Source organism: Malus sylvestris, chromosome 6 (assembly GCF_916048215.2).
Source record: "Malus sylvestris chromosome 6, drMalSylv7.2, whole genome shotgun sequence".
Taxonomy (NCBI): Eukaryota; Viridiplantae; Streptophyta; class Magnoliopsida; order Rosales; family Rosaceae; genus Malus; species Malus sylvestris.
Window position 1 is genome coordinate 4,007,303 of NC_062265.1, and position 17,172 is coordinate 4,024,474.

The window sequence follows — 17,172 nt, forward strand, 5'->3', positions numbered from 1 at the left end:
GCATCCGGGTGCCGATGGAGATACAGCGACCCTTGCTCACTTATCACTGTGCTCAGGCCACACAGCGCGCCACTTACGGGTGACGCCCTAGCTTTAGCGCGATTTTGTTCTGGATTCATTTTCATAAGGATTCGACGTGATCATGGAGTGCCGGCTGTCGACTACCTGACGCCCTCCCCCTCCTCCTTTATCCGGGCTTGGGACCGGCCATGTAAGACATAGGCGGAGTTTCATTATAGAGTAAACAAAACAAAAAACAAAAAAACAAAAAACAAAAAAGCAATACAAAATTAGGGGTGGATACAAAACTAACCGGACTAACCAAATCGACCGATCCGAACCATATTGGTCCATTTGGTTTGGTTTAAGAAAAATGTTAAACAATTCAAACATCAGATTGAATCGATTTACTTTTGGTTTGGTTCGGTTTTGATACTTTTGAAACTAGACTAAAATAAATCCGAATCAAACAGATTAACAATGGTTTGGTTTTGTTCGATTTCAATGATAGTATTAGTCAAAGCCGAAGCAAACCGTTGAATACTAGTTAATTCAATTATATTTTTAAAGTCAAACCAAATTAAATCGATCAGTGCCCACCCCATACAAAACATAGTGAAACAGATTTCCACCAACAAAAACAAAAACCAAATCCCCTCCTACATTATTAAAGAACTCTAGAAACTATCCTACAGCAGCTCCCCAATCTAATAAAATCACAGAAAGTGATAGATACACTATGGCTGGAGAAAGAAAGAGAACCCAAAATGAGGGCAAAAACCTGACATTTCAGAGTTTTGTTCTAGGAAAATAATTTTCACACAACCCTCTTAATTCCTCGTTTTTTGAATTGATTGAGTTAAAAAGATAATCAAACTATAAAAATAAACATGAACGTGCAAAAAACAAAGGGTAATGCCACAAAGAATGAACCTTACCTTTCTTCCACCATCAGAGACAACATTTCCACAACGAATGTTCGAGTGTTATAAAGAATGAATAAGACTCGATCTGACCATTTAAACGACATATCGAAGTTGATCACAGAAAACACCAGAACACAGAATTAGCATTACCACTACTAGTGTATATTACTGAATTATACGAAATGTTTACACTCAACTCCTACATGCAAGTCCATGAAGACAGGTCCAAGATGCTCTGTTGCCAACCATCAGTACAACCCAAAACCGTAAGGAACCAACCAGTTTTCAAACCGTAAACCTTAGGTATTAATATAATGGGACATAGTCCTCCACATTTCTAGTCCGCACCAGAACACGGATGACAAATTCACTCAAAAGTTAAAAGACCGCTAAAATTATATTAAAAACTCCCTGGACTTGATAATCTGTTCTAGAAGTCTTCATCTCCACTGTGATGTACCCCGGTATTCCACGCGCTGTCTGATTTTCCCATCATGCAAGGCCTGAGTCTTCACTTTAGCTGGCTTGGTATTGTGTTTCACTTCAAACCTTGGTAATGCCCTATTATTTTCTGTACTGATTGACATCCCTGGGAAGACCTCATCAAGGAACTCGTCTGCTACATCTCCATCCTCGTCTATCCTGAGTCTCTTTGCATGCCATTTTAGACCCTGGATGCAGAGATAATAGGAGTTGAGTAACGTTATCTGCTTCGCTCCAGCCATGGAGATAAATATGATCCAAAGTACGAGCTTATACCAAAAACAACAAAGAAAATCCATAAAGTGTTGTTACAAGAAGGAAAACAAAATTGCCAGAAAAATACTATAATGACATTTCATTTCCTTGGCATTTGAATTATCTCCCGGCTTCTGACTATTTCATTTTCATCTCCCTGTTCTACAGCATAACTGACACATCTAGATTAATAGCATATGGAATGACACAGATTCTAATCACCACTGCATAAACTACACTGTGCAACCAACCAACCCCAATCTTAAAAAGTAATTAGGATAAGTGTATCCCGGTACAGAGGGAATCAAGGCCAATGAAAGAACCACCACGCTGTACACTTTCATTAATCGAAAAGAAAAGTGCAATTTTAATGGAATAATAACTGTGGTTCTCCTAGAACTATTCAGTGTTATAGTTTCAATTATAGAAGATGTGAAATTAATTCCAGATATTTAAAGATCTGAAGTCCATAAGTGGATCTACCCACCGCAAATTGGCATTGGCATTGTTTCAGGTCTTTGTGCAATAGAACTTACTCCAGGGTAAGAAATAAAACAAACACCATTAAAACTCCCCTGGGTGAATATGGAAAAACATAATATCTATAAACAGAAAAGGAATCTTCATTTCAATATTCTCATGCTTTCTTCACTAGCAGAAGAAAAGTTGACTCGACAGGAAATATGAGGGATACTCCGACTTTCTTCTTCAGGGAAACTCTTAAGGAAAGCTGTGGACAGAACACAACTGTCCCAAGTACACAAAGTTCATTCCTACAATAAAAAGAGATGAAGAGCTGTCTACAGAGAAATCCCACAAGTCAGCCACGATCACTTGTCTCCCTCTATCAAACACAATGGCTTCCGAAGGGATAATACAATTCTGGTTGTATAACTGAACACTTGATTATCCCAAAGCCAAAACAAGAGGAAGAAATTGACAGAGTCCCAGAGATCAACACCATTAAAGAGATGTGCGGCAATGCCAGCCCCTCCCAGCTCACCCTAACCACCCTTTCGTTCCTGTAGCGTAAGAAGCTTCAACCACCCTGGCATAATATGCATGCTCATCTACACAGACCAAGTTAAGTCCGACATTGTGCATTTGGATGAGGGACATCAAGGTTCCATGAAACTTAGGCTAAATTTATTAGAAATTCACTACAAAAATTAGACGGGCAGACTTGAAAATGACTGGATGCATTACATTTGGGTAGTTCGTTGATGGTGTTCTCGTAGTGCATTTTTAAGAATCAAGTCTAAAGTTACAAAGACTGCAAAACTCACTCGTCCAAACATTCGAAATGAAACAAATTCCGACCCACACTACCCATAGTCTCTCAATTTCCACACAGTAATTGATTTTATCTAAATTCGGCTCATCCGCCAGTCACATGCCTAGTCACATTACAAAATTTCCCACATCTTACTAAACAATGGCAGCAAAGCAACTCACAGTCAAAGAATAAAGTCACAGAAACCAAGCAATTGAAACAGAACACTCTTCAAATTTTGACCTAACACTGCAAAATTACGACTCTTCCAAAACCATTCAATCAATCAATCAATCAATCAATCGAAATCGAGGTACCTGGACACCGCCGTCGCCGGAGCGGCAAGGAACGAGGACGGGACCGGGTAGGTTCCGATCAACGACGACTTGGCGGGGAACGCTGAAGCCTTTGCGGGGAAGCCCAGTTTCTTGAAAGTGGGGCCGATTGTGGGCTTGATCATCGTCTTCGTCTTCCTCCTCGTTGTCTTTGACTTCGGGCCCGTCGTCCTTGGCAAACCCTAGAAACCCCGCTATCCTCCTCAACAGCCTCATCTACTTCTACTGAGCGGACGGTACTCCCGACGATGCCGTATTAGAAGGAGGTCCGACTTCCGAGAGGGAGTGTGAGATCCCGTAATTGTTGATGGATTGGCCAATTCGTGGTCTCTTCGTTTTCTTATATAAATGCATATAAAAAATCAAATGTTTTCTTTTGTATTTATTTTTTATTTTCCTAAAGAAAACAAATCATTTTGCATCGTGCATGTGCATCAATGCAAAAAAAAAAAAAAAAAAATCAGAATATGCCTTCATGAAATGATGAGAAAATCCGACAAAAAATAATAATGAGAAAATCTAACATACAATTTTTATTTTTATTTTTTACAAACGATATTATCTACACTAAAAAATACAATAAGTTAATAATAATGTGGTTTAAATTCACTTTTGACAATAATCAAACTTACCTCTCACCTAACAAAACACTTATTGTCAATTAAAACGAATAAAATTATCATTGTAACCCTTTAATCAAAACTAAACACAAATAAAAAATATGGTCGGTACTCTAATCCAAAGAAATGATGACTGTAACTACCTTGATTGGCTCAAGCCTCCTCCTCAGATGTTGATTGATATTTTCCCCAATGAAGTAAGCAAACCCAAGTAAGGCGACAATGGCCATTATAGTCACCCAATTTTTGAAAATTTAACAATGCATTTATTATTATTATTATTTTAATAATGTGGTTTAAATTCGTCTTTGGCAGTAATCGAACTTAAAACCTCTCACTTACAAATAGAGAAGAATATCATTAACCGTAATACTAAGTGACCATGTAACAATGCACTTTGTTATCAATTAATTTTTTTAAAAGTTATCAATAAATTGCCTAAATGAATTAAGTTTTCATATTTTACCTTTCCAACAATGTCATCATGAATGATAAATTGAATGAAACTTTTTTAAATTTGGCCCAAGCATGGCACAACACGAAATTCGTAGAATTCATCATAAACGGGTTGGGTCAGCCTGACTCATTGTACACTTTTAAGAGTAACCTATTTATACTAGAGTACAGTAGCCTGGAAACCCTTAATGGTCACTATTCTTAAATAAAGTTGTTTGTACCATACTTAACCAATCCCGAAACTACTGAGAACCGGTCAACGTTATACCGTCAAGGACCCATAAGAGTTTCCCTCCAACCAGAAGGCCAATCACAGTGCGACATGTGTCGACATCATAAGCCAATCATAGCGCAACACGTGTCAACATTAGAAGCCAATCACAACACGACACGTGTCAATGTCAGAACAAAGCTAGAAACTCTATTCAATAAAAGAAGATCATTCTCCCACAATATTTCCTAATGTCATTTGTACTAAATCATTCACTAGTACTCACTAAATGAGAGCTTGAATCTATGTACTTGTGTAAACCCTTCACAATTAATGAGAACTCTTTTACTCCGTGGACGTAGCCAATCTGGGTAAACCACGTACATCTTGTGTTTTCTTCCCTGTCTCTATCTATTTACATACTTACCCACACTAGTGACCGAAGCAATCTAGCGAAGGTCACAAACTTAACATTTTCTATTGTACCAAAGTCCTCACTGATTTTGTGCATCAACATTTGGCGCCGTCTGTGGGAACGACACTTATTCCCACTCTCTTCAGCTTTGTTAAGCTGGTTTCCACCATTCGTACACTCTATTTTAACCAAGCATCCCTCTCCAACATGGGAAGCGAAGGAAGCCACAACACGCAAAATGACACCCCTCTTGCACTTGGTGCGAGGCAACGAAAGAAGGAAAGAAAAAGGGTTGTTCTTCAAGCTAAAGTCGATGAGCTAGAAGCTCAGAACAACAAGATAGCAATGAAGAATGAGATCCTCCAGAAGCAATATGAAAAGCTCTTTAAGATGCTTCACGAAACTAGGCGTACTCAAACACGCGAGCTCGTTACCCCTGTGGACATCAACCATCATCTGGGTGCCCCCCAACACGGAGGGTCACCTTCATTCGACATGGGTATCCCTGATGAGGAGTGAGCTAATCATCAAAACATTGATCAACATGAGACTTCTCTCAACCCAGCTGCTTCAACCCGAAGTAGGAGAAATAGAGGAAGACACCACCATGGCATACCGGATGCACACCGTCAAAGAGCGATGTCTTCTCTTCCCCTCTACCCTCTTTGGTGGAGCTCTAAACTGATATTGCCGTCTTCCACCTGAGACGGTAGACTCATTTGAGGAATTGACGAAACTATTTATTTCTCAACAAATTTTCCAGATCGATCGCTTGCACTCTGCGAATGACTTGTACATTATTCACCAGAAGCCAGATGAGTCATTACGTATGTATGATGGTCGCTTCAGCCATGAGTATTCCCGTTATGCCGAGGCAGACGACAAAACTACCCTCAAAGCCTTCACGACAGGCCTATGTGACTGTTTCTTTAAGTACATGATCAATGCCAACATTTGGAAAACTTACTCTGAGGTGATGGCCCAGGCTTATAACCATGCCTCTGCCGAGGCAATGACATACCAAGGGAAACTGCTCATAGCCACCACTTATCAGCAAGTAGGGAGTGGAAGCCAAATTTAACCAAGCAAGTGTTCAGCTACATTAAGTGCCTTGAAAGCTTTAGCAAACATGATATTGACCAAAGCCCCTATGTCTACCAAGATTCGTCGTACTTCAAAGTTGGTTATGTGAGCTTCCACGATCAGTGGGTCGTTATGAGGGTAGATGATACCTCTTTCTTCCTCAGGGTAGAAACATATTGGATCCCAGTTAGGCTTTTGATACTTGTCTCCCCTTATGTCTTCCACGTGAAACACTTGGTGGCCAGACCTTAAAGCTCATTCATTATTTTTCATGGCCCTGTTCTAAGATTTAGATATGGGTGTGACACCACTTATGGAATATATCACATTCATCTGGCGTTGGTTACGGTTATCCCTTGGAAGGTGAATGAGGAATTGATCAATTTTTCCTTCACGTGCCAAAGCTTCAATATGATCACGAAGGGTGATACATTTCTCGCCATCATGGCCGTTATGCTCGTGGTAGCAGCAAAACGTGCCCGTGTTCTTTGTGGGCTTGTAACCCGACTGCCTCGGCATTGGCTTCGGTATCAGGCGTGCTATGTTAGGGTAAATGGCCACGCATGTGGCGTTCAAAGGTGTGTATGTCTCATACCTCGGGGTAAGGCCTATCCTGACACGTGCTTGGCCCACTGTGTTGACTAGCTGGGGGCGGGCATTATCGTGGCGATACCCTTGGTTATCGCAATAGTGTCCCTTACTCCTTTTACTAAAATGAGACTAGTGAGGATGTAAATCTTTCCTTTTGCCCTGAGATTGATATGTCTGTTGACTTGGCGAAGTATTAAGTAAGGCAGGGGGAGGCACCGCTACCATTTGGATGGTAGAGGGATCGCTTGATTTCTCCTCTGATAAGCTTCTCCGGTGATATCGTGCAACCTTTGGGGAGCATACACTTAACTTTCACCATTGGTACAGGCCCTTACATAGTTACCATTACCACTAACTTCTTGGTGGTTGATTGCCCAACGGTATACAATGTCATCTTAGGACGCACAGGCATCAATAATCTCAAGGCTATGGTATCCACACATATGTTGTTGATGAAATTTCCAACCCCCTATGGCAATAGTTACATCAGAGGAGATCAACTTAGTGCACGATCATGTTACAACACTTCGGTCAAGCAATAACACCTGCATGTGCCCAAGGAGACCCTTTCTATACATGACCAAGTCATAAAGACCAGCCCAGACGAAGCCAACTTGGATCTTCACGGTGGCAACAGTCAACCCAACGATCTTCGAGATGACTCTTTCACCCAGCAAGCACAACCCGCTGAAGAGTTGGAGAAGGTTTCTATCTCAAAAGATTATCTGGATCGCATGGTGAAGATTGGCACCACCTTGTCACCACTCATTCGATTGGCATTGATCTCTTTTTTGCAAGAGAACACTGAGGTCTTCGCCTGGTCATACGAGGACATGCCAGGCATATCTCTCGATATCATATGTCATCGCTTAAGTATTGACCCCAAGACCAAGCCAGTGAGACAGAAGCGAAGATCGTATGATGCTGAAGGATACGAGGCAATGAAGGTAGAAGTTGAAAAACTCAAAGGCATAGGCTTCGTCCATGAAGTCAATTATCCAACGTGGGTAGCAAATGGTTTCCTTGTTAAGAAGAATCCGACCAAGGAAAGTCTCCTGCTTCAAAATGTCTTGTGGAGAATGTGTGTCGATTACACCGACCTAAACAAAGGATGCCTGAAGGATAACTTTCCTCTTCCTCTCATAGACAGACTTATAGACTCTACGACAAGGTGTGAACTCCTGAGCTTCATGGATGCTTACTCAGGATACTACCAAATCCTCATGAACCCTCCGGACCAAGAACACATAGCCTTCACTACTGACAGGGGACTATATTGTTATAAAGTCATGCCCTTCGGCCTAAAGAATGTAGGAGCGACTTATCAGATACTGGTTAATTCAGTGTTCGCCGAACAGATTGGGAAGAGCATAGGAGTTTACGTTGATGATATGCTAGTCAAGAGCAAACATGATGATCAACACACCACCAACCTATCTGAAACTTTCACCATTCTGAAGAGGTATCGAATGAGGTTGAACCCTAACAAATGTGCCTTCGGCGTAGGCTCTGGCAAATTCTTAGACTTCATGATAAGCCAACGAGGCATTAAGGCTAATCCCGAAAATATCAAAGCAATCCTCGACATGAAGGAACATGTAACTTCAAAAGACATCCAGAGCATTACTGGCAAAGTGGCAGCCTTAACTAGGTTCATCTCTACGGCTACAGACAGATGGCTCCTTTCTTCAAAGCACTTAAGGGAAGTAAGAAGTACATTACATGAACTGATGAATGTGCTAAAGCATTCAAAAACCTCAAAGACTACATGAGTAAAGCCTTTCTGCTCTCTAAACCTGAGGTTAGTGACACTCTCATTATCTATCTGTCGGTATTGGCTTCAGCAATAAGTTTCGTTCTCATTCGAAATGATGGTAATGTCAAATGGCCTATCTACTACGCTAGCAAGGCCTTACAAGATGCGGAGACATGATACTCCAACATTGAGAAATTGGCTCTAGCATTGGTCATGTCTACTCGAAAACTTCACCATTACTTCCAAGAACACTCTATCATCGTGCTTACCAATCATCATCTTCGACAGATACTCCAAAGTCCTGACATTTCCGGGCGAATGATCAAATAGGCGATAGCATTGGGTGAGTTTGACATCTCCTACCAACCAAAGCCAGCTAAGAAGGGCCAAGCAGTGGCAGACTTCATCGCTAACTTCACATATCCCGTTGACATTGTTTCTACGCCTAAAGAAGTGGTTTCATTACCCTCGGAAACTCAGAAAATAAAACCAACAGCCCCAGCATGGAGTCTATATGTTAATTGCTCGTCCAACCAACAGGGTTGTGGAGCAAGACTAGTCTTTACGACCCCTGACAAAGTGGCGATAGAGTATGCTCTTCATTTCAAATTCAAGGCGTCGAACAATGAGGCCGAATATGAAACCCTCCTAGCAGGCTTACGTTTGGCCAAACACCTTGGGGCTAAACGAATTGATATCTTCAATGACTAGTCATCTTACATTCCTAGCAATGAAACACTCGGGTTCAAAGCTTCAACATGAATATTTCCAACATGAAACAAAGTCTATGTCAACAAGACTATACGAATAAACGAACAGCTTCATAGTATATTCGTTCAATCATACATTTCAACACATTCATACATAAGCCAACTGTGCTTCGAAATGGTTCAACATACTTTGTGTCATTCGACACTTGCTACAATGTGCCTTGACACCTTGCCCTTATTCTCACCAACCAAGTGATGAAATGTGAAAAAGGAATTCATCTTCATGCCACAAACTAGGTGATGAAATGTACAACACGTACTCTCCTTCATACCACCAACCAGGTGATGAAATGTACAACCCATACTCTCCTTCATGCCACCAACCAGGTGATGAAATGTACAACCCGTACTCTAATATCATTTGGCAACTTGCCACTCATGCACCAACCAGGTGAAGAAGGAACTCATCTTCATGCCACTAACCAAGTGATGAAATGTACAACCCGTACTCTAATATCATTTGGCAACTTGCCATTAATGCCACCAACCAGGTGATGAAATGTATAACTCGTACTCTCCTTCATGCCACCAACCAGGTGATGAAATGTACAACCCGTACTCTAATATCAATTGGCAACTTGCCATTCATGCCACCAACCAGGTGAAGAAGGAACTCATCTTCATGCCACCAACCAGGTGAAGAAGGAACTCATCTTCATGCCACCAACCAGGTGATGAAATGTACAACCCATACTCTTCTTTATGCCACCAACCAGGTGATGAAATGTACAACCCGTACTCTAATATCATTTGGCAACTTGTCATTCATGCCACCAACTAGGTGAAGAAGGAACTCATCCTCGTGCCACCAACCAGGTGATGAAATATAATGAAAGGTGATGAAGGAACTCACCTTTGTACCACCAACCAAGTGATGAAAGCAACTCATCATTCATTCCACCTACTAGAAGACGAGTGGTACAACTTGTACATGTAAACTCCTAGCATTCACAAATAATCAAAAACCCTCAAGCTTGACAACTCAACTAGGGGAGCACTTATGCCCAACAAGAGTTATAGTCACCAACAAAGTCTTATTGCAAGCCAACAACAACTTCAATGCATGGCATACGAATTTCAAGCTATTCAGCCCTTTTGCATCTGCTTCAGACATTTCCCCTCTGTAACAATGCAAACACTACAACTCGTAGAAAGCTTCACACACTCTTGATCAAGACAGTGTGAAACAAAACCAATTTATGGTGCCAACAAGAGCTTCATCAATGAAGAGTAACCACAATTCTCAAAAGCTTCACACACTCTTGATCAAGACAGTGTGAAGCAAAACCAATTTATGGTGTCAACAAGAGCTTCATCAATGGAGGGCAACCACAATTCTCAAAAGCTTCACACACTCTTAACAAGACAGTGTGTAGCAAAACCAAATTATGGTGCCAACAAGAGCTTCATCAATAGCTCAAAAGCTTCACACACTCTTGATCAAGACAGTGTGAAGCAAAACCAATTTATGGTGCCAACAAGAGCTTTATCAAAAGAGGGCAACCACAATTCTCAAAAGCTTCACACACTCTTGATCAAGACAGTGTGAAGCAAAACCAATTTATGAAGCAAAACCAAATTATGGTGCCAACAAGAGCTTCATCAATGGAGGGCAACCACAATTCTCAAAAGCTTCACACACTCTTGATCAAGACAATGTGAAGCAAATCCAATTTATGGTGCCAACAAAAGCTTCATCAATAAAGGGCAACTACAACTCGTAGAAAGCTTCACACACTCTTGATCAAGACTGTTCGAAGCAAATTCAATTTATATGGTTCGTCCAAACCTTCGACTACTACAAGGTGTGGCTTGCATCACAATCTCTTACTCAACAATGTGGAAGAAAATTTTGTATATGTTGTCTCCCCCACATTTTCAAATTTCTAGTTTCCCAAAAAAAAAAATTGGGAAATTCAACAAAGCTTCATCAATGGAGAACAACTACAAATTCTCAAAAGCTTCACACTATCTTGATCAAGATAGTGTGAAGAAAAATCAATTCATGGTACTCAACAAAAGCTTCAACTCTAAAGCTTCACCTAAAAAGCATCAATTCCAAAGCTTCAACTCCAAAGCTTCAACACAAAAGCTTCACCTCCAAAGCTTCACCTACAAAGTTTCAACACAAAAGCTTCACCCACAAAGGCTTCACCCACAATAGCTTCACCTACAAAAGCTTTACCCATAAAAGCTTCACCCACCACAAAAGCTTCACCCACAAAAGCTTCACCCACCACAAAAGCTTCACCAACAAAAGCTTCACCTACAAAAGCTTCATCCACCACAAAAGCTTGACCCACAAAAGCTTCACCTATAAAAGCTTCACCAACAAAAGCTTCACCCACCATAAAAGCTTCACCTACAAAGCTTCAACACAAAAGCTTCACCTACAAAAGCTTCACACTATCTTGATCAAGATAGTGTGAAGCAAAATCAATTCATGGTACCCAACAAAGCTTCAACCTCAAAGCTTCAACACCAAAGCTTCACCTACAAAGCTTTAAAAAAAATATATATATATATATAGGGTAAAGTACAAAAAATACCTCAACTATTGATTTCACGACACTTTCATACTTCATCTTTTTAAAATGACAATGTCATACCTCATCTTACGAATTTGTGTCAATGTTATACCTTCGTCAGTTTTTCTGTTAGTTTCTCTGTTAAGTGCTGACGTGGCTTAAATAAATTAATAAAATATTACAAAATTAATTAAATATTATAATTAAATATAATATTATAAAATTAAAAAAAATTGAGAATAAAAAAAACAAAAAATAATTAAAATGGCCTAGGGTGCGGGCCTCCCCTTTCCTCCACCCACACCAACTTTCTTCTTCTCTTCGATAGCCACCAAACCCAGAAACCTTCCTCCACCCGTCCCCCAAACCTTCCCCAACCCACCTCCATCCCTCACCTATTCCCTTCCCATACCTCTTCCTGTCCCTTTCGAACCCAAACCCTAACCCTAATTCCCCATTTTCAAATAGAAGTCATCGACCCCATCGCTCTGATTCTCTCACAGAACCCTAACTCATATCAGCATCTAGTCCCCTTGAGGTTCGCCACCAAGAGCTACTCCATAGAGACAGGACCTAGATATAGAGCCTATGCAGAACTCAGGGAATCACAGCTAAGGAGGAAGTACATGAGCCCAGAGGAATCCAAAGAACCCAAATCGAAACTGACCCTATTGAAGAAACAAGTCAAATTTCAAACCCATCTGACCGATTCACGAAAAGGGTCTTCTGTTCTCGCTTAATAGATGCTTGATTTCTCAGCTGTCTTTGGAAAGAGAATCGCAAGCTATCGTTCAGGCTTCCGTTGATGTAGGAGATAACTTTGTCAGTGAAGAGTTGGGCGAAAGAGGCGGACGGGGTTTTGTTGAATTCAAGGGGGAGTAAATCGGCGATCGCGGGAGAAAAGAGGTACAGCCCACCCTCTCTCTTATCTCTTTCTCACCTTTCTCCTATCTCGCCGGACACCTGCATCTCCAAAACCCAGAAACCCTTCCCACCCTTCCCACCCGTCCCCCCAACCTTCATCCACCATCATCTCTCTTTCATCTTTCTCCTCAATGGCCCGAACATTGACGAAACGTCGACACTTTTTCTCCCCAATGCCATGAACTCCCTATCCTCTGTCACGAAGCTATTGTGCGTCCTACCGTAAAAAATTCCAAACCTTGGATTCTCCGCCACCAAAAACCCGTCGTTGTCCTCGTCGAGCTCGAGATGAAGCACTTGCTCGCTACCCGCCACATCAGAATCTGACGATGTCCATGCCTAAGCGGTACACACTCATCTGGGAGCAGAATCCAGCGATGTCCGACTCACTCATCGGTGACCCGACATTCTCGAACGCGTCGAAGATTTTTCGATCATCACGGTTCAAAATAAGCAGGGTGCAGGAAGAGCTGCAGGTAGGCCATATATATATATATATATATATATATATATATATATAGGGTGGTGGAGGAAGGTTGGGGGGACGAGTGGGGAAGGTTGGGGTTTCTGTTTGAAAATGGGGAATTAGGGCTAGGGTTTGGGTTCGAAATGGACGGGAAGAGTTAAGGGATGGGAAGAGGTGAGGGATGGGGGTGGGTTGGGGAAGGTTAGGGGGACGGGGAAAAGTTTGGGGGTTGTCGAAGAGAAGAAGAAGGTTGGTGTGGGTGGAGGAAATGGGAGGCCTGCACCTCTAGGCCATTTTAATTTTTTTTGTTTTTTTTTATTCTTAATTTTTTAATTTTATAATATTTAATTATTTTTGTATCCAGTTGGATTAGCCAGTGGGCCCTGCCTTTAGCCACATCAATACTTAACAAAGAAATTAACAGAAAAAATGACAGAGGTCTAACATTGTCACAAATTTGTAAGTTGAGGTATGACATTGTCATTTTAAAAAGATGAGGTATGAAAGTGTCGTGAGACCAATAGTTGAGGTAGTTTTTTGTACTTTACCCATATATATATATATATATATATTATTTTTTTTCAGAAATTTGAAAATTCAAAAATTCAAAAATTCAAAAATTCGAAAGAAAAAAAAATTGCCTAGGCCTCCTCTTCTTTGGGCCTAACAACTTTCATAATAAATATATATGAATGAGGAGTTTTGGGCTACCACTTAGAAAGGAAATGCCTCATTCGTCAACTCCCTTGACTGGAGACTTGGGGGACTCCTACCATATGCTACTCCACCTTGATCCTCGGAAGTTTCACGACCACTCAGTGACTTGGATTTTTCAAGTCTCCAACCGAGAAGTTTTCCTCACTCTGGAAATTAAGGGAGCACTACCTCAACATACATGCTTCACTCACAAAGCTTCAACATACAAGCTTCAACAAAAGAAAAAATTCAAAGAACTTAGTGAAGAAGGCATTGGTGTATTTAACACAATACGTTGAAATGAAACAAAGCTTGTTTATTGATATATCTGATAAGTTACAAATATGTACATATACATGAATCAAAATAAACAAACAAGAGGGAGCCTTCACAAAGGTTGCTCAAGAGAAGTCTCAGCAGTCGGCAGAGCCCCAGAAAGAAGAGGCATCAGAGGGTGATTATTCGGAGCCTCAGTACTGGGCAAAACCCCAAAAGGAGGAGGCACCGAAGGTTGATCATTTGGAGCTTCATTACGCAGTACAGCCCCAGAAGATGAAGGCAATAAATGCCTTTGGAACAAACCCACAAACCTCTGATGATCAAGTAAAATCTGACCATCAGATTCCTGCAGCTGGTCGAGCTTCCTCTTCATGCTTGTAGCATAGTCATGTGCGAGCATGTGCAACTGTTTATTCTCATGCTTGAGCCCTCTAATCTCCTGTTTGAGACTTATCACTTCAGCCGCCAGTGATTCAACTTGGCATGCTTGAGCAAATAGGCATTGGGCCATATTAGACACAGAACCTGCACACTGAACACTGAGAGCCAGAGAATCCTTAACAACCAACTCATCAGACCGTTTGGCAAGTACTCTATTATCTTTAGAAGTGAGAAGGTTCCTGGCCACCACCGCAGCGGTCATATCATTCTTCATCACAGAGTCCTCAACAGTAAGAGAACCAGTAGGGGATAAGAATGATGGGCACCATATGTTGTCTTGAGAAGGCATGGATGCCTCTTCACCAAAGTTCAAGTTAAAACGACGGTCGGATGGGCCAGACATTTTCAGACATGATGAAGGAGAAATGAGGTCCAATAAATCTCTGAAGTACAAAAATAAAGGGAAAATTCCTACAAGCAATAACTATCTGAATGTACTTCTTGCACACAATTGGTGCCCTTATAAAAGAAAGGGCAACAAGGCCATTGGTTCAAAAATCGAAGAAGCACCACTCTTCGGATTTCAAAGAGGCACAACTATCCACACGCAACATCAGCTCCTCGGGTACCACAGATAACTTTGCCAAAAATCTCTGACAAAGTTTAGACACATAAATTTTGAATGTCCAGCTACCCTACTATTACCCACAAGGGTAAAAGAACAACACCACTGCTTGATAATTGGAAAGTCCATATGTGTGTCAACCTCTATGCTCCGTGGCAAGGCAGACTGGCAAAAATGCCCAACCTTTACTCACATTCAAGAAAACACTCCCAACAAGATTGCTTAATCAAAAATCGAAAAGGCACCGCTTTTCGAATCTCGAGAGCCAGACTCCTAACAGGATTACTTGCTCAAAAATCGAAAAGGCGCCGCCCTCCGAATCTCAAGAGCCAGACTCCCAACAAGATTACTTTCTCAAAAATCGAACAGGCACCGCTCTTCGAATCTCAAAAGTCAGACTCCCAACAAGATTACTTTCTCAAAAATCGAAGAGGCGCCGCTTCCCGAATCTCGAGAGCCAGACTCTCACCAGGATTGTTTTCTCAAAAATCAAAGAGGCACCGCTATCCGAATCTCAAGAGTCAGACTCCCACCAGGATTGCTTTCTCAAAAAGCAAAGAGGCACCGTTCTCCGAATCTCGAGAGACAAATCCCCGATAGGATTGCTTGTTCGAAAATCGAAAAGGCACCGCTCTCTGAACTTCGAGAGCCAGATTTCCTTAGATAAAGCTTGTCTACAATCTTCACAGGCAACATCAACTTTCCAGATACCATAGACCACTTTTTCAAAATGCTCTAACAAAGTTAAAACACGTGAATCTTGCAGCTCCCACTACATTGCTATGATCGAGAAGGGTAAAGGAACAGTGTTACCACTCGCTGTTGGGACAATTCTTATATATGTCGACATTCATCCTCCACAGCCAGGCAGATCTGCAAATAAAAAAAATGCTCAACTTTTCCTCACATCCGAGAGGGCACTCTCAGCAAAGTCTCTCTCATATCATCAGGGTTAAAAGCAAGAGTATCCCATATCATTTTTTCCTTGTCTTTTCTTTTGCCCTTGCTCTTACCTATAGGACATGGAGAAAAAACGCAATCAGTCGGAACCTGAAATCAAACTTATGATCTGGAACTGATTGCCCATAATCTTTGCATGGTTGTTTGCCTAACATTGCTCTCGAATACTCATCCTCAACTGTTGTCAAGGTCACGAAGTCCTTCTGCAAATACCTCAGAACAGTTGATACGATATTGACGATTTACACTGAAGCTGCCACGCATGGATGAGTCGCTGAGAAGCAATGCTCTGAAGGACCATTTAAATGCAAATGTTACATTCCACTCCTGCATCAGGGACAAATGATGTAAGAAATTGAAGCAGAATGATCAATGATGAGTTGGAATAGATCACTACAGCACGAGGCCCTTACTGCAAAACCGCACAACCCAAATAGATGAGTCTAAATCAAATCCAAACCCAGCATCGCTGCCCTATCTGAAGAACTCGAGAAGCTTCAACAACCTTTCGCTGACACCATCGCCAAAGAGTAAAGCCTAGCCATACCACACCCACTACTTTGTCGACAGCAAAAGTATCTCATATCATTAAGGTCGAACGTATTCTAGATTTGATTGACTTGTTTTGACCCTCAAATTCTTGAGTCGGCCTTATACTCTGGAGGAAACCAGAAAACCCTCCAGCCCAGTTCAAGAATAAGCATGTGGAAAGTTACTTCTTTAAAAGCAAAAGTATCTCATATCATCTCTTCTCCACCATTTGCTTCTCCTTATCTTTGTTGCTGTTTACGACAAAATGAGAAGGAGAAAAATCAATTAGAAGCCGAAGTTGAACCTCCGATCCAGGTTGCTTGCTTGGAAGTCTGATTGCTTACCTTGTCTGTTACCTCTTTCGGCAGATCTCCTAACTCGGTGACTTGGGGGACTCCTACTACATGGTTTGTATCGCACTTGACCAAGCCTGAAACTACAAGTAAGCTTCAAGTGAAATTGATACATTACCTTGTGCATCTCCACCGGTTAAAGATACCACCCCTGGATGGAGGAAAAGTACTTCCAGAGAAGATGTCACATCTACTTACGAGACAGATAAGGCAAGTGAAAACGATACCACACTACGGTACTTAGAAGTTTCGTGA

The 17,172-nt window shown here is 41.4% G+C and overlaps 1 protein-coding gene across 1 annotated transcript; it reads right to left on the reverse strand.

The window, feature by feature from the left end:
• Window positions 1–1,066: 1,066 nt before the first annotated feature.
• On the reverse strand, window positions 1,067–3,616 carry LOC126627000 (uncharacterized). The gene is made up of 2 exons (XM_050296413.1): window positions 3,255–3,616; window positions 1,067–1,597 (listed from the first exon to the last, which is right to left on the reverse strand). Exons 1-2 carry the CDS (start codon window positions 3,486–3,488, stop codon window positions 1,367–1,369), a joined length of 465 nt encoding a protein of 154 aa, XP_050152370.1. The 5' UTR covers window positions 3,489–3,616; the 3' UTR covers window positions 1,067–1,366.
• Window positions 3,617–17,172: the final 13,556 nt, after the last annotated feature.